At 33.7% G+C, this 19,149-nt stretch overlaps 3 protein-coding genes across 4 annotated transcripts; all 3 read left to right on the forward strand.

The window, feature by feature from the left end:
* Positions 1–1,202: 1,202 nt before the first annotated feature.
* Positions 1,203–2,887, forward strand: LOC128166422 (uncharacterized). The gene has a single exon (XM_052831577.1). The coding sequence runs from the start codon at positions 1,677–1,679 to the stop codon at positions 2,547–2,549; it is 873 nt and encodes a 290-aa protein (XP_052687537.1). The 5' UTR covers positions 1,203–1,676; the 3' UTR covers positions 2,550–2,887.
* A 2,965-nt stretch (positions 2,888–5,852) lies between these two features.
* LOC128166781 (tRNA wybutosine-synthesizing protein 3 homolog) lies at positions 5,853–9,336 on the forward strand. 2 transcript variants are annotated; one of them, XR_008241176.1, is made up of 8 exons: positions 5,853–6,035; positions 7,192–7,275; positions 7,593–7,691; positions 7,778–7,849; positions 8,195–8,263; positions 8,433–8,497; positions 8,664–8,957; positions 9,156–9,336. XR_008241176.1 is itself a non-coding variant. In XM_052832156.1 (7 exons), exons 1-7 carry the CDS (start codon positions 5,868–5,870, stop codon positions 8,893–8,895), a joined length of 789 nt encoding a protein of 262 aa, XP_052688116.1. In that variant the 5' UTR covers positions 5,853–5,867; the 3' UTR covers positions 8,896–8,969. The 2 variants fall into 2 exon arrangements, 1 of the variants encoding a protein (XP_052688116.1); XM_052832156.1 differs by lacking the exon at positions 9,156–9,336 and having other exon boundaries at positions 8,664–8,969.
* Positions 9,337–17,435: 8,099 nt separating this feature from the next.
* On the forward strand, positions 17,436–18,907 carry LOC128166468 (glutathione peroxidase-like). The gene is made up of 3 exons (XM_052831649.1): positions 17,436–17,790; positions 17,951–18,094; positions 18,351–18,907. Exons 1-3 carry the CDS (start codon positions 17,479–17,481, stop codon positions 18,576–18,578), a joined length of 684 nt encoding a protein of 227 aa, XP_052687609.1. The 5' UTR covers positions 17,436–17,478; the 3' UTR covers positions 18,579–18,907.
* The last annotated feature ends 242 nt before the right edge of the window (positions 18,908–19,149 follow it).

The following is a 19,149-nucleotide window of genomic DNA, read 5'->3' on the forward strand; positions in this document are numbered from 1 at the left end:
AAGGAAATATTCTGTTAACATTTCCAATGAATACAAATTGACGCCCAGATTGAAATTTGAAAAGAAAAAGTGAATGAATTTTATTCAGCAAACTTGTACATGTAGGCCTATATACGAATTTTGGTCGTGGGTGTTCTTTGTACATCAGTTGCGAAAAGAAGAAAAAGACCCAAAAAATAAACTTGTTTACCAAAATAATTATTTTTTCAAGGTCTTTAGTAATTATGTTCATATATCTAGGTCTACATGTAATTCGTCGAGCGAATAAATCAGTGATAATTAGTAAATTACATCCTAAGAAGAACTTGTCAGCTGCTGCAATAAACAATACGATAAATTCTTTAGAGATTTGATGAATATTGACAGTGTTTCCAGAACAAGTCAAATACGTGTTAAACGCATGGACATTGGATGCCCCCCCCCCCCACCGACACCACAAGAAGCAGCAATGGTTGAGAATAGGAGAAGAGAAAGGGGTATGTTTAAAAAGAATTGTTGTCATTTCCTCACAAAAAAGCCCCCCCCCCCTCTCTCTCTCTCTCTCTCTCTCTCTCTCTCTCTCTCTCTCTCTCTCTCTCTATGAGTCTGAAAATCATTGCTGTATGATACCGTTGTTCAAAGATCAGCGTTCAATCTTAATAACGGTCAGTTGGACCCTCTCCCAAACTCAATCAAAATGGCCTTACATACTTATATGTTTATATATATTTATTAAAAGCAACAAGAAAAATACATTCCCGATCTCGACTAATCTCAATTATGAACAGATATAACGTAACATAAATATAAAGATCTATATGAAAGTTGTTTCAGAGACACTGTCACTATAGCTAAAAATGTATATTAATTTCAATACCAAAATGATTCATAGCCTTTACATATATTTGTATGCATGCACGATTTACATATATGTGTTGCCAAAATTTTAGTAGATGCACGTCCAACAGCCACACGTCCGCCATAATAACTAGGCAAGGAAACAAAAGGAGAAAAAAGCAAGCTCATTTCATTCTTTTTCTCTCTTGGAACAATATTGACAAACCTCGAAATACCATTAATGATATGAAAGAGTGAATGGGTTTTTTCTGTTTTTGATAATAGTGGCGCGCAACAATTGCGACACGCTTTCAATAAGTAAATTTAAATCTCCAATAATAAGAGTAGACATAATACTAGAAATAAAAATTTAAAGAATAAATTCAATTCAAAGCTATTTTTTTGGTCAGGGTTTAGTATCTTTGGATAGTGATATATGTGTTTTGGAGAGCCGGTTAGACGTTTTGGATATATTAATGAAAGTGTTCTGTTCCAACCTTAGTATCTCTTCTCGCCTATCGATATTTCTTATTTAACTCGCTGTATTGTTCGAATTGTAAGAGTTGTTCTTTATTCCGACAGGATTAATTGTTAGTGATTTTCGTCTGTTGAATTTCATTGCACCAGTTTTTGAGGTCAGGGGATTAGGATTAGAGGGCCATACACAAACGAATCGTCTTGGCGCAGAGCAGCCAAAAACAGCATGGAAACAGCGAGAATTTCTAGACAATCCTCGCCCAAGAATTCAGTTTTGTTAAATTCTTACACCTCGTTTCACAGTTTTTAAAGTCAACGAAAATGTACGGCTTTGAGCCAATGGATTTTTATATTTAACAAGAAACTTTCGTGGTAAAAAAAAAATGACCTCTGTTTTAGATCTGACTACGTGTATACCACTGCGGACTCCAAGGAATTGGGATATTTTACAAAAACGACCACAGAACAGTGAATTCCGGAAGGGTAATACCAAGGAGAAGCGGCTTCTTCCGTTGTCGATATTGGTTAAAATCAAAGGTCCTCCGAAGCTTGTGGACTCTTACACGAAGAACATGGGGCCAACCCCAAGGCCAGAAACCAGGGATTCAACCTTCAACGCGTCATGCACCCCAGTGAACATCACAGTATTTTCCGACGGAAGGACGACCTTAACTAGAGATAAGGACAAAAAAGGATCCTTGGTACTCCGCCCCGCACTGCAACAGAGCAAGCAAGTTCCAGGAAGATATTTCCCCAAGCCGACTTTAACCGAAGAACAACAGAAATTCATTGTTGGAAAAGATCGCGAAATCGACAAAGATCGCCCGGAGCAGAATTCAGCAACTAGTTTAGTGTCAACCAAGAGTAAGGGTATATCACGCGCAACTTCCGATGTAACAAGTCGCCACTCTCGTCGTAATTTTACAAACTCGGTAAATCCGAGAATTCTGCATACTAGAAGGACACTTTTTGACCGAGAAGACCGAAGTAATACTATGTTTTCCTATAGCTTCAAAAGCACCTCCGTAGCTGGTCATGTTCTTGGCGATTCGCAAGAAGCAGACGGCATGAAAAAAGCGTCAAGTGTCAACAGACACGTGACGTTTCCCGAGAAGACGCTGACATTCCACGAGATGTTGACGGGAACAACTAAAACGTTGCATGACCGGAAGGAGGTGCAGTCCGCACCCTCTGGTGACCAACTAGTCCCCCAAACCGACAGTGCCAAAGAAGAACCACTTCAGGTTTCGATATAACGGTTCGACATGAAGTATAAACTCTTTTGAAACTCATAACACGCGTTACTTCTAGCAATTTGAAATCATGTGTTCCAAAAAAAGTGGTTAAACAGAACTGGTAACAATGCATTTCAGTATTACAGTTAATGACTCCCAGTACCTACAATGGCTACAATGCTACGTGGCTTTGATCTCTTCAGTTGTGTATACTAGCTCTGTATAAGTGAAAAAAAATGGACTAAGTCTTGTAGATTATATACATTAGAAGTAACATGTGTATGTATTACGCGATGCTTTTATCCATTGTACGTTTTATAAGTGTATATATCTTGTTATGGATTAAACTAAATCACACAAGTTTGATCATTGTGTTTCCAATAGCCCAGTAGACTGCAACGGGTTACCGACACTGAACAAACCAGTCTGGATTATATTAATTAAATGACATTTAACTAGCGTTTCCTTCGTGGCTGAATTGCATATATTGTCTTATAAGAGCGTTCGTTATTGAACGGGTGCATTTAAATTTTCAATTTATTGTATTCAAAAGTATCAAATGCCAACTCTCTCTCTCTCTCTCTCTCTCTCTCTCTCTTTCTCTCTCTCTCTCTCTCTCTCTCTCTCTCTCTATGTGTGTGTTCAGTAACCTTCTCTTTAATCCTTTCGTCAGTTAAAAGAAGTAAAGAATGTAAGAATTTTAGACGTACATGCATCTCAAAATAGTGTAATTTTTATGAACATAGAAACGAATTTGCATAATGAAGAGTAAATTGTACTTTTCTCTATGTACATGTAAAAAAAAAATAAGGATTGAATTAAAGATATGTCTGAAAGTTGATAGTGAACAGATAGATATTTAAAGAAACGAATTGAATAAAGGTTTTTAAAAAAATAACAATTAGATAAGAAACCCAGGGAGCTGAGGCTATACGTGTAGGTACCAGTATTTGAGGCAGTAAATCTGCAGATGATCGGGACAGACAGAACGAACTGGGGGTATAGACAATCACTTCATTACATCAGAGAGCCATTACGTGTTCCCATTGATTTAAGGGTTTACCAAAATAGAGAGAAATTAATATACAATGTATATGATTCATCATAAACGCAGGCAGAGTTAAAAAGAAAAATTGATTTATAAATATGTGTATATATATTAGCAGATTTACTCCCTCAAATACACATACCAAACAGCATATGAATGTTGCTCGGGAATACTTCAGAAGTCTAGTCTAGAGACGTTTCTATAACAAACGGAAAGTACAAAATATTTAACTCATCTAGCATACTCTAAACCACCTGGCTGAAATTGTTGCATGACTAGCACTGTCGAACTTCGAGAGCGGCTAGATTATCACCATGCAATGTCATTGTAGACATTTACATGTCGGATTAGTTCGACGTTGTAGCTGAAATTTTGAACATAATTATATATTTTCCTTTCCATAAGGATGATTTATGCTAAATTACTTTAAGAAGAAGACTTTTTTTTTTAAAATGCACCCCCGTATATACAAAGGTCCACCTCACCTTCGATGAACTTTAACATCCGGACATAATTCTGTAGGCAGTCAGAAACAAACCTAATACATTGTAGTGTTTCTTATGGGTATAAACTGTTACGGATGCCAACATGTGTAACAATATGTCAATGGCGTAGCATAGGGTAGAATAATATGGAAGCACTGTGTCACAGCAGGGCAGGGGTTTTGGGGGCCGCCCTGAGGCCCCCAATGGTCCAGGGTAGAAGCTGACGTATTTTTCACAATTAATATCAATAGGTTTTTTTAATTTCTCCAATATACATTTCTTCAATTGTAAATATATTTTTGTGCAAAATTAAAGCTTTTCATGCGATATTTTTCTTTAAAAATTATGCAGCGTATATGTAATTTAGCATTGTTAATTTCTTTAGACTAATGCCAATAAATATCTTTTTATTCATTTCACGAAACAAATAAAAAAATAAAAAAATAAAAAAAACATTTGTACATGACAAAATTTATTGTATAACTTTAATTATCTTTATCAAAGAGGAAGCCCAGTCTTCGTGTTTTCTTTAACGCAAAAGAGTCAATGACTTTGTGTCTATAGACCACTGTTTGTACGCATGTAGTAACGAGAGACTTGAAAGTCTCGTAGAAAGCATGGTTGACCTGTCATGAGTTTTCAATCGTCACATTACACTCAACTAACTGCGTTTTGAAATTATTCAAAATTTTTACCAATTTTATTTATATTGATTTATTTCTGTTCAATTTATAATATTTTAAGTACGTAATTTTTTTATTTGCCTTTAATTTTTTTTTTTACAAAACAATGTGGAAGCACGTGCTTCCGTGCTTCAATGAAAGCTTTACCCCACTGCATGTACATGTATAAATGTATTTTATTCTGAAATGATCGCAACCTCTAAATTCCTATGCATCTACTTGCATTAAGAATGATGAGTGGATATATGGTAAGAACGATTACAAAAAGAAAATTTAACCAGTTGTAAAAGGGAAAATCAAGATTTGCAAAATTTAAGTTATTAAACGTTGCCTTCTTTAGAGAGACAACAACCGTTTGATCATTTCTAAATCATCCAAGTCATTTGCGCTTTATGTAATTAATTGTTATATCAACAAGACTTAGTATTGTTGGCCAGGAACAGAAAGATGTACAACTTGCATATTAATATGGGAAAAGTTGAAATAAAATAGAAAATTTAAGTGTATACCAAAATAAAGAAAAATTTAGGTATGAATCATCTTCATATACTCAAGTTAAAAGAATTTATTTTTTTTTTGGGGGGGGGGCATGACATACTACAATGTAGTAACTACAGCTATCTCTAGACATTGAACCAAACCTTATGTCAAAACACGCATGCATAAAAAATACATACAAATAATCATTGTCTCGCCGTTAACTTTTACCCACTGATTTCTCTTCCTCTTTGCATGGCGAATACAAATCCACACCAAAGGTTATATAATAAACCTATTTGTAATTCATAAAAATTTCATGGACTGGCTTCCTGATGAAGATCTCAATGAACTGACAAAAAAAAACCCAGCACGACACCAGAAAACATGCAAGTTTTGTCAAAACCAGATGAAAGTCAACAGCTTACAATTTTTTTAAAAATATACTTAACGTTGATGATTATGTTGATATGATTATTTACAAACCGTAGATATTTGGAGATTCAGAATCCATTGCACTGACATATTTTCCCGGATTTAATAGTCCTTAATCCGATCTGCATTTTATATTTGATCAGTAAAACTCTTTAGTTCATTATATTTAATATTGGATTTTAAAACAGTGTATTGACATTGATAGAAGAACATGAACAATTTCGATCGTGACAAGGAGAGAGCATTGAGTGGGGTAGATTTGAGCAGGAAGGGTTCAATTGATGAAAAGATACATGCTCTAGTCGCTCTTTTAAACACATCGACTGATTTCTTCACCACGAGCTCCTGTTCTGGTAGAATAATCATTTTTGATGACAGTGTAAGTATGTACATGTACAATGTATGCACAGCTGATTCCCTCACGAACTTTTTGTCTTCTTAATAACAATGTGGCCACCCCTTTACTATGAATGTATATTTTATAGTATAGGGGTGGTCACATAGTAAGAAGACAAAAAGTGCGTGACAAGCCCCTGTGACTGATCAATGCAATGAAATGATTTTTATTATCTAAAAGAAATAAAAAATAGTCATATGATCGTTTCACTATGATAAAATATGTTGCAACTTCTGATGAAATCATCAGTGGTAGCCAAGGGTTTTCAGTCCACTGGCACTCCACTCCCCTTAAACCCTAGGTTTATCTCAATACGAAAACTCGGAAGTGCGGTTGCACTATCTAAATATAATTACAAGAGCTACATGTACACCCCATGCAACACACCTTATGGGCTATAGCATTACAACACAATGGAAAATGTTGAATAACAAATCTTAATCATGTTAATTGTGTCAAGAACGTAGCCGTCTCCCATTTTTTTTTCTTACTCAGGTAAACATCGAATATACAAAAATTTGGAAAGGTCTACATTATTGCAGCTAGGGATATTTCGAAAAAATTTTAAAACATATTTTTTTGTCAAATATTGTAATATTTAAAAATATTAAATGGGTAAAAGTCTTGTGATTATATAAACTATCTTTTATCCACATTAATATTGACAGGTGTCCCATACCACCTTATAGACCCCTTCACGATAACTGCGGTACTGCTATCTTGCAGGGCAAAATGATATACTTTGCCGAAATTTCAGTAGTTAGATAATTAAATGACGTAAATGAAACAATTGACGTTACGTCATATTTCACCAAACTGTCATTTTGCCCTGCAAAAGAGCAGTACCCGCAGTTACCGTGAAGGGGTTAATTGTGACCTTAAGAAATTAAACAGTAACACTGTATATTGAGCTTCTTACAGTGAAATCTATAAGCATATTTTGAAGGAGATTTGTTTTGGGAGGCACTGTAGTTCAAGTGGCTGTATTTGATTCCTAGTCTGTAGTCCTAGCTATTTCTCCGAGGCAATATCAAATCATGTTGATATATATATTTATTCGTCACATTTCATTTTTATAAAAAGTTACAGTGTATATTTTTCTGCCTTTTTAATTTATTATCCCTGTAACTTATTTTAGAAAAAAGGAGGTGACACATCTGTGAAGAAGAAAGGTTGCAAATGGTTGTATACAACACATGACGAAGCAGAGTACGATGCAGCTGTGAGTATCTATTGTTGAAGAGAAAGTATATTTATTGTCTTTACATGTAATTTGTAGGGATGATGTTATAATAAAGGAAATATTGTGAAATTAAAGAATACTAGTGAATGGATATGTTTTGCCTGCAGAAGCTATTACCCATCAATTTATTTCCATTAAAGCAGTCACTACCAATTTTATCTTTTTAATAAATGTATATGTATCTATATTCAAAGATAATCCTTGATTTATAAAAATAATTATCGGTAGCAGTAATTCAATTATAATAATTTGATATTTTGCAATTTTCAACACAATTTTGTTTATTCCATTTCCAGATTGCAGGACTTCAGTTCTTGAATGGAGATTCGGTATTCAAGTTTGAGCCCTTTGTTTTACATGTTCAGTGCAAGTCTCTAAGTAGTGCCCAGTCTATGGTAAGTGTAGGCAACAGAAACAGAATTTGTCCATTTAAAATTTATCTTGAGTTGCATTATATATCATTTCACTTTTTAAATTGCAGCTAAGTTGTGCTGTGGCATCAGGATTTCGAAATTCTGGCATCAGTTTTGGAAATAAAGGAAAGATAATTGTGGTAATTATTAGTATACAGGTAGTTAAGCTCTTGTAATGTTGATCAGCAAAGAACAATAATCAAGAATTCTCTTTTCTGAAATGTATTTATAAAATTCACCAGTTTTCTGTATCAGCTTGAATTTTGAAAAGTTGAGAGAATTAGAGTTCCAACCCCTGTTCCAACCAAATTCAATTCACAACCAGCATGCTGATATTGATATTGATTAATTAATTCTGACTGTTAAGCTTTACACAAAGATTTGGTGATGTGGGGTAAAAATGTTTAAGTAATTTACACTGTGAATTGGCCTGTGTACCTGGTAATTATAACAGTCACTTGATACATATACATATATCTTTCCAGGCTGTAAGAAGTACCCATGGTTTGGAGGTCCCTTTATCACTGGATGGAGAACTCCTGGTAACATATAAGGTAAAAATGTAAAAACCTATTGCATAAATTTTCTAAATCCAAACTGCCCATTCTTTAATATTTGTGTATACTTTACTAAAAATGTAAAAATGACATTTGTTAACCTATTGCATAAATTTTCTAAATCCAAACTGCCCATTCTTTAATATTTGTGTATACTTTATTTCAGTACATTGAAAAACTTGTTCAAATTGCGAATAAAAAGATGCAGGAAAATATTCTACGAATTGACAGGTAAGTTTTGTGATAAGAATATAAATACACATACATTGATTTTTATATACTGGTAGCAAGATAAAAATATTTGTGAAATGAAAAGTAAGCATATGTAATTTTCTTTACAAAAAGGAATGAATAGAGTTTCCTCTGTATTTTTTAATTCTTTTTTTTTGGATTGCAGATTTTTTGCAAATGTCACATCAACGTTAGAGACATTAAATAGTGCTGATGTTTGTGATAGCAACTTGGCAGTAAATAATTCGAATGTGACTAAACACAAAAGAAAAAAGCATGAAAAAGTGAAAGTGAAGCACTCTGCTGGGACTTCCATTGAAAAACACAGAACAATATCCAGTGACAAAATCATCATTGACGATTTATCAGAATGTTCATTATTTGACAATGTGACCTGACTGTGTTCATCTTTTGAAATAGATGTTTTAAACATTTTTCAATAAGAAGTCAGCTTATATATGTATGTATTATTTTTGATGTCTTTTTAATAACCGGTCTTAAATTATCAGTACTGAATATTTAAAGCTGAGCATGATTTATAAGACGTTGTCCACCATGTTTCTCTCTCTCTCCACGTCTCTTTCCTATTCCCTATGCTTACAGCCCCTATTTAAGCTGACTTTTTAACATATTGAAGTATTTCTCTGTATATATGTAGATCCCACTGGTATGAACGTTTTTCTACATCACCATATTACTAAGTGGCAATGAAATTATCAAATTTACGTGCATATTTCATGCCAGAAAAAAGTGACATCAAATACAGGTCAATGTATTACGAACAAAGAATAACTGCACTTCAAAAAAGGAAATAAAGCGCAGATTCAAAAATACTGTAAGGAAGACTACACGTTTGCTATGGTTTCCAGGTGTTCAACAAGGGTATTACGAATATGAAGGGTTTATTTAAACTATAAAATGCTACGTTATTCATTCGAAATATGAAGGTAGCGACATTGCAGAAAAACGCGGGTTATGTTAATATTTTCTGCAATGATCGCTACCTTCATAACCCGAAGGAATCGCCAAAGATAGCAATTGATTGTTTATATTAACATCTTTCTTTTAATTAATTAATAAATTGATCGTAAAGTAAGTAAAAAAATCAGTAAATTACTGTTAATGTACATAGGTACGTGAGCTAAAAGAAACAGACATATCGTCTCCTGTGAGACTGAGTCTGACATCATCAGGATTTATATTAATTTCGTGCAGTCCGTGATTTTTCTTGGGTAGTTGTAGATTTCGACTAATCGATAAACACGGCGTGTAGATTTCAGTCTGGCTGTTTCTATAGAGCTATGAATTTACTATAAATTTCCTAAGAAATAGAGGGAATAATACTTGGTAGATGTAAATATATAATACCTATTAGCTGGTATTATTGGAATCATAGAATCGTGGGTGGGTGCCTATGTATAAGTCTGTTCAGCTTTAATTTGTGTTTTGGTTATTTGTCCAGGCTGGACATAATTTGGAGAGATTATATATTTTTTATGTAGCAGTTTAGCCACACACCATGATGTAATTTTCGAATTCACTTGGTGTAAATGCATTTTGTCATTTTTGTACGTTTTGGATTTATAAACACTCCTGACCCCCCCCCCCTAAAATTATACACACGTTTAAAGTACATATCTCATTCCCATGCAGGACTGTTACTAGTTTACTAGTATCTGTCTTTTTATTTTATATAGCCGTCCCCCTTGACACTAGACATCTAGGCACTTCACTGCTTATCTAACTAGGACTACAGTCGTTATTTGCATACTCTAATGGCATGATTTTATTTAAAAAAAAAAACCAAAAAACCATCTAATTGTGATTTATAAAAAAAAGGTAAAACTAAACAATTTCATACTTATCGGCACTTGGACTTAAATGAGGGACGAGGAAAGGACAAGGGTGGATGACCGTTGAATTGCTCTTATAGGTTATATGAAATACATCATACATTTTATTTAAATTTTGTAAAACAGGTTTTTTGTGCTCTTGAGTTTTTCCACAAGCTAGATTCTAAAAGAAAATTGACTAATATTTTCACTTTCAAAACTGAATATTGTCTGAGAACAAACATTTATATATACACACACACACACACACACACACACACACACACACACACCAGTCATGCGTATTCCAATATTCCAATACTAATCATAGGCGTCGGAACCGGGGGGGGGCTAGGGGGGGCTTAGCCCCCCCCCCCCCCCACTTTTTTTGCAAAGTTATACCTAACCATTGGAAACATAGCATGATAGAGGGTTCAGCCCCCCCCCCCCCACTTCTCGCAGGAAAGATTATTGTTCGAAAATTTACCTTGAAAAGTTGGATTCAGGAGCAAACTAGCTCCCCCCCCCCCCCCCCCCCCCCCCCACGGATTAGGAATTTGATGATTTTGGAAAAAAAAATATTGGGTAAGTATTTTTTTTTTTGAACTATAGGTATTCCCCCCCCCCCCCCCCACGGATTAGGAATTCCATGATTTTGGGAATTATTTTTTTCTCAATATTTCTGAGGATTAGTCTAGCCCCCCCCCTTTCAATGTGCTTCCGACGCCAGTGCTAATAATGTTTTTATCTTTTACACCCATGCCATGTTTTAATGAGATTCTACAAGAAAATAAAGATCATAATTATGCCAACAATATATCAGCAACAAATGGACCGGAAGTCCATTACTTATACATCTTTGCATGTTGAGCGTAGCTTGGCTTCAAATAAGTACATGTATATAAGCACTGCTCGCTGAATCTTTCCTATTTGTATTTAGTTAAACAATATAAATCTTGAATAGGGAAAATAATGAGTAAGAATTCCTACACATACTTAGTTACATAGTTTAAACCTTGAATACGGAAAATAATGCCTTAATAAGAATGTATCATTGTGTATTTTATATAATCATGAAATGTATTGTGAAGGGTGGAATGATTAGATTTTCTTTGTGACTGGCTCAAAACTGTCAATCAAAAAGTTAAGGCATTTCTTTCTGTTAAACCAATAGAGCCCTGTGAATTTACTTGGCCTGATTTAGATGTGTCCATTATGCATATGTGAGCCGATTGTAGCAAACAACGCAGAGCTTGTAAGACACTGTCAGAACCTAGTTAGAAGTCATACCATAGCACTGGGAAACACTTGCCTTGGACTCAGATGGTGGCATTTTATGGAGCCATGACAACCTGCCGGCTGAGAAACCAGATTAAAAAGTAAATAAACTGACCTTACAAGGACGACAAAGCTTAGTCACACATTGAAAAGAAACGCTGATAACGCTGGCACTTTACTCTTTCACCACAAACAGTTTGGAACAGAAACATACATCACCCACCCTTTTCTGTTGGCAGTTTGAGGTTCAGTACAGAAGGAAAAGAGAAGCAACATCAACTAAAAGCAATCTTATGGCAATAGAGGAAAGAACGTGACATAGTTTTAAGGTACAATAGGGAAAAAGATATTGGAGAGATGCAGATAATTTGTAGGACGACGTCAACAGTTTAAGGACTGCGGAAATGGCATGTAGAGCAAATGAAAGACACAAATGGCTAAGAAAGGGAATAATTTCGCCGAAGACACATATATTACTGAACTTCTCAAATGAGAGCGATTTGGTACGATGATACACAACACATGAGATAGAAAAACACTTAATAAAAGTCCATGTAGACATCTGAAAGGGATATTTCAATGAATTGCAATGGATTGATTGCCATGGGTAAACCATTACTTACGTTGTAGGAAGAAGAAAGAACGAGGAAAAAAGTCAGTGAGGACCAACACAAAGTATCTGCGCAATCCCATATAGTACCTTGTATGTACATGTACAAGAAACCCCTTACGCTACTCATGATACTGTTGCAGTTGATTCAAGGAATGAAAGAAAAGGATCGAGTAACACCTAAATGAGAAGAGAGCAGAAGAAATCCTGTTATACCCTCTGACTGCCGTCTGAGTGTGGGTGGGGAGATCTTTTTGCAGTAAAGATGACAGCAAAGAACTTCGTTGATACATCTACACACAGAAATAATTGAGGAACAACTCTTCACTCATCAGTTGCCAGGTAGCAGTGAAGCAACTGCACAAAACCCAGGTTTGTACCAGACATTCGATCAGACAATGCCACTAGTAAGCATAAAAAAGTAAGTCAGAACATACACGTCTTTGGTTTTAATACAAGTCTTTTCATGAATCTTCTTATTGTTGTTGTTTTCTGTAACTATGTGCAAAAAAATGTATAAATAGATAGAGTTGCTCAAACTATTTTCTTGCCGATTTGTAGTATACCATAATGTACGTAAAATGTCTATAACTTTTCATATAATGGTTCAAAATCATTGAAAATTGATACATTTGTATTTCATTCTACATCCTGGCGAAATTAACTTCCGAAGTTTTGAGTTAATTTTGCCGAGATTTATAAGCTCCCGGTGTAAATGTCGTGCGTACACCTCCCCTCCCTACTCAACAAAATTAATACGACAAAAACATAATATGCATCATTAACAATAGAAATTATCATTTTTTTCGACGAAAATCGAGTTTCTTTTCGATCTTTAGAGACAGCACTGGCAGACAATAGCGATCAATATATGCATCAAATATAGACTCTGTTTACACTGTAAAGGCAAAATATTCAACAACATGCATTTACATTGGGATTAATTCTAGACTGAGTTTTTTTTTAGGTTATTTCAACATTGATGGATATTGAGCGTTTATTTCTAAGGAGACTGAATATAGATCCAAAACTGGTATATTTTCACTCAAATAACTCAAAAAAAATTATAAGATCGTCACAATCATATTGCTTTCAAGCTTTGGAAAATCTTAAAAGAAATAAAAAAAAATCTTTAACAACTATACATGTACTTATAAATTCTACGCTAAACCGGACACAAGATTTCCAATCAAAGAAAATATATGGGATATGGGATTCCTGGGAAATCAATTGTAGACTATTGAAACAAATAAGAATTCGATGGTGTCCCGAGATGCTTTTAGAGTCTTCAGATTGAATCAGGAATCAATTCCGGAAAACTTTGATGATGCCAAGCGTGGTTTACAGTCGAGTTGTGTGTCTATTGATCCGGGTATTGTCTGTTTAATAGTCCCAAGCGCTTAGAAGTCGTCTCCTCCGATTGCAGTAAGACCCCTCCAGGTATTTTATTGATTGTAAAATCGTCATTTATTCCAATAAGGGTTGCGGGCCATTCAAACATATTAAACAAATTAGCCTTTGTACCTTCAGTTGTTTCGCTGGTTTTGGTGAAACGTGTAATGATTTTCAATATCGAGTTTTCACACCGTTTGCGTCATCTCTGTCCAATAAGTATTTTTTAAAATCTTCTTCATTGTGAATAATATACCGATTATCCGGGTCTCTTTGGCTCGTTCATCAGTCACATTAATGACAAGGGTCTGTTTGTTGTTTGTCTCTTTTGTGTATCTTGGGATGTTTTCAAGGATTCCACGCATAGCCTCCCAAAGAATTCCAATATAACTCCCGGAAAACATCTTTTGAAAACCTTTTCAATAAGCACATTCAGAGAGAACAAAGCTTGATTCAGAGAAAGAGCACGAAGGGGGGGGGGGGGGATAATGTACAGAAACGTTTTGGCCTAATTTATTTTTATTAGGTAAGTTGGGTGTCCCAAAATAAAAGCTGTATTCATCATTGCTAATCGATTAATGGTCGGTCAAATATACACAAGAACATTACTTAAGTGCGTGAATTTCGCTTACCAAAATGTTAAATGGAAGTCACTTATTCAGTTCAGTTGCACATGTCCCTTAGTTAGTTTTAAAGAAGAAAAAACAAACGCAGTATTAATAAGGAAGTTGATTTACTAGACTTCAAAAACAGTTAGTGCAAAACTAAATGATGATGATTTTATAGAGTTTTTCATGATATGATTAACACAAGTATGACCTTCATTACTTGTATCTTGTTCAAAATATGACGAGGCATACTTTTTTTCTTTGACCCATTATCAGTTTAATTAAACATTCCATGTATAAGTTAATTAAGTATATGACAAACTAAAGTTGACTATGCCCTCTTGTTATGTAATTGATTGTTTAAGCGTATTTCTAAAAATCAAACTTAATATATTAATTCTTATACTGCTCTATATATATAATTCTTAACACAATCTCCGTTTTATAAAGATTAATTAAGTCGTGCAATAAAATACTAGTATAATATAACAAAGTCATATATGATATAAATTATACATTTACTTATATTTCAAAAGAGTAATTATTAATAAGGAAAGGAAACAAATTAATATAAATGGCATAACTTGTTTTCGAATCTTCTCGTGAGATTCAATTCACTCTGCTGAGCACTTAATCATGTTCTGTATAATAAATGTATATTTCTTGCATTTAATTATTTTTTCAATAAAGTTACAAACATGTTATCCTTCTAAATCTATACAAAAGAATTATGAACACTTTTTTCTGTTGAAAATCAAAGTTGCAACAGAATATAATCTTATCTTAGACTTGAGTAATAAAAGCCGACGATATATAGCTATTTTTTGTTATATCTCGCGTAACGTTTTAAAGTTTAAACTCGATGAATATGAAACATTTCCTTTACATTAGAACTACCAGGAAAAGAAATTAATATTTATGAAAGGGAATAAGGAAAAAAATATACAGACGTTAATTACTTTGGAAGTTGGAAAGTCTTTTTAAACTAATGAAAGTACTAAAAACTGCTGTATCGACTATTATTAAAACTAAATAGCTACATGGACACGATTTGACTTAAAATTTTCAAATTTTGATTTTTCCATTTTCAATGTTTATACAGAAGTTTTTAATGCTATGTCAAAATTTGAAAGTCAAATATCAAGTTAAAAGCAAGATACAGAGTTCATAATTCTTTGTTTTGTAAACAAAGCTCGAATATTGTCATTTTTTACATATGTTGTATTGGTGTAAGTTTCAATCAAATGTATCTTTCTTTTGTTGTTACTAGTATTTATGAAGATATTGAGTTAGTTTAAATTGATTTTATATGTCATTTTGTCTAAGAAATGGTAAATCTCTACATTACATATTTTGTAAACAATTATAAGGCTCGAGCTTTGTTTACATAACAACCAATTCTTACCTCTGCATCTCACTTGTATCTTGTTTTTAACATTCAATATTTTGGTCAATCATTTAAAATGCACCATTAAACCATTTTATACATAAAAAATAAATATAAAATTTTTGATCTTAAATCGTGTCCAAATCCTTTTGATAGTCCATATAGTTATTTATTGTCACCGGTTTGTAATACAAGTCTGTCCAATGAGTTTTAGAATTCTAGAACGAAGACGTTAACTTCATTTAATCAATCAATTGGCAACCTAGCTGTCAATCAATTTTACCTGCCAAGTTAAGATATCACGTTAAGGATGACGTTTACTCAGAATGAAAAAAATTCCACTGATGATAATGAAAAACCAACTATTATGTGTTTTAGACCTTACATGGTAGTGTTATTCTTCACTTTCAAAAAAGTAGGTCAATGACCTACTTTTTTAGTTAATGGCCATTAAATATTTTTTGAAAATTTAAGAAAAATCCCTAAAAATTTTACACTATGATTGAGATTTTCTTAATTGTGAAAATAATACAAATTGCTTAACTTTTTGACAAATGAAATACAGTTTATGAATGTCAATGACATTAAATCGATACAAAGCATTAGGTTTTCATTCACTATTTTTATAGATATTCAAGTCCGAATTTCCTCTATCAGTGTTCAAATCCCTACCCATTTTCGATTCAATATAACAAAAAATTGAATAATGATAATGCTTAAACATTTATGGTATTAAACTAAGTATTTTGACTTTTCTCTGCTGGCATAAAATTTATATGAGGTCAATGATCAAAATTTTGAGATATGGTGTCTTTTATCATTTTTAAGCATTTTCAATAATTCTTTAGAGTGTGCCATACGATTATCTAAACGAAAAAGCGAGATAAAACCAACACAAAATATGCAAAATTAAGTTGACTAACAACTTAAATCTTAACTTTTAATATTATTGTACTACCAAAAATATTTTAGTGGAAAACAAAATATGAAAAATTTAGTCCGAATTTCCTCTGTTTTGCTAAAAGTCAAACTTTGTTTGAGCCTAATTCCACAATATAGTAAATATATCAAATGTTATGTCAATAATAATTCATTTCATGAAAACTTTTTGTGTTTAGAACAAAATTTACTCATGACAGTAAACTTTTTAACAATCCGGATTCGAGAACTCAAACCCTGAGTAAACAATTACGTCCTTAAAAGTTTAAAATGTTTCAGATGAATCATATTTTTACAAATTTACTCGTTAATTTATGAAACTAGAAGATTGAGATGTTAATATTATACTGTATTCTCTGACTAAAGAATACGTTATGATTGTGCATGTTCTTTGTGAATTAATTTTTCAATGATAGTCGAGTGATAAATAAATAATTTTTTTAAACATTTTAAGGAAAAGAACTCGTACTTGTAGGTTGTACAATCTTTATTCTGATCTTATTTGTATTTTTTAAAAAAAATTATACGATAAAATATTGACTCCCGTAGATGAAGACTTTTCAGTCGAACCGTGAGAGTAACGGTCGCTATCAGTGTCCGAGTGTGTGTAAGGGGGAAGGGAATGTTCAATGTTTCTTTTTATTTATCTTGCACCAGCATTTAAAATCAAAGTGAATTTTTTTTGTATTTGAACTCATTCAAAATTCCATCTGCATATGTAATTTTTTTTTTTGCTTATTTTTTTTTCAATGTAAACATTATTTACATGGAAATAGACAATGCTTATGCACCCTACTTTATTGTACTATTAATAATCTCCTGATAAAACCGCCCCGTGACACCTACAACTTGTCCCATGATTGCCGGAAAGATAGATGACAGTATAAATTAGGGTATAACAAGATAGAGCGCTATTTCTTAACCTTGATTCACTAATGGCGGGGGCCCGTTGCTCCCTCGCCTTTTTGGCGTTTCTGGGCGTGATCTGTCGGGTCTCGGGTACGGAAGTGAAGTGCAATCAGCCTCCATCTTCTTCCGAATCCGTGTACAGTTTCACGGCTCCGGACATTTACCAGACGAAGAACGTTTCCCTTTCCGAATACCGGGGCAAGGTGTTGGTCATCACCAACTTGGCCTCCTTCTGAGGTCTAACCCCCATGCACTACTTCGGATACAATGCACTGAAACAGAAGTTTGCAGGGAAACAGTTCGAGGTCTTGGGATTTCCTTGCAATCAGTTCAACTTGGTACGTTGGTTTTTAATAATGTTTCTAAATTTTCAGTAAATTTGTATACACATGCGGTTTAGCATGCACGAAATTGTGCCCTGTGATTAAGAATGCTGAAATTTATTTTAAGTTAACGTTTTTTTTTTAATGATAAATGTGCTTCTGTTGTCTGATTTAGCAAGAACCAGGCGATACAGCGACAGAAATCTTGAATACCATCAAGTATGTGCGCCCTGGAAATGGCTACGTGCCGAATTTTCCGATGTTTGCCAAAGTTGGTGTCAATGGAGAAGATGAACACCCTCTTTTTACTTATTTGAAGGTGAGTCAATGACATGTTAAATGCAAGTCATAAAAAGTTACAAACATACTTGAGATATTTCATTTCAGAAGTTCATCATCTCGTAGACGACAACCCAAATTTACGGACCGTAATATAGCATCTGAATTTAAGTGAAAACTTCAAATTGACAATAAAATTGTTCTCAAAACAAAGAACAATTAAAAGTTTTATTCCACCAGTTGAGGGTGGAAATAAATTAATATTAATAGCAAACATGTATCAATCCTTCTTGCAGAAATATTGTGGCCCAACAGCGGATGAGTTCCAGGACGATCTACATTACAAACCCCTCCGCGTGAGTGACGTCAGATGGAACTTTGAGCAATTTGTCATCAACCAGCAGGGTAAACCGGTCGTTCGTTTCTCACCGGATGTTAATCCACTCAATCTCACAATGGTGATTTCTTCATTATTGCCTCACTCTGCCGTGGATAACATGAGTAACGAAATACCAATGGTATAGACTACAAAGAACTCGGTTAACCGTAAAATCTATCGCATTATACCGATGAAGATCATGGTTGACTTATCATTTTTGTACTATTTGACTACTATAACATCAGATGAAAAATCTTTGATAAATGACTTGATGTAATTTCGGGAAATTGTTCATAGAAATCGTTACTTGATGATTTCACCTCCGGAAACAGTGAAATCTGTTGGAAGTGAATAATGGTTAAGTGACGTATATCACTTTGTGCATTGTGTGAAATACGTTCACTTATACGTGACGATTTCTAGAAATTAACTCGATAATTTATGTGTCAAATAAAAGATTTTTAATCCATTCAACTTATTTTCACGACTCTTATTTGTAAGTAGCTATGAGACTAAGTTACATGAGAATTTTGATTCAATCATATCAGTAAAACTAAGCTGCAAAAGGTTACTGGGCATTGTTTTTAATATCGGTTGAAAAAGTAATTCGTTGCTTGTTTTAGCAAATTTCTTTAGAAATATTAATAACAAATTCCATTTAAAGCAGGAAAACATTCTTTCCCAACATAAATTTATATATATATATATATATATAT

The sequence above is a fragment of the Crassostrea angulata genome, chromosome 10 (genome assembly GCF_025612915.1).
Source record: "Crassostrea angulata isolate pt1a10 chromosome 10, ASM2561291v2, whole genome shotgun sequence".
Lineage (NCBI taxonomy): Eukaryota > Metazoa > Mollusca > Bivalvia > Ostreida > Ostreidae > Magallana > Magallana angulata.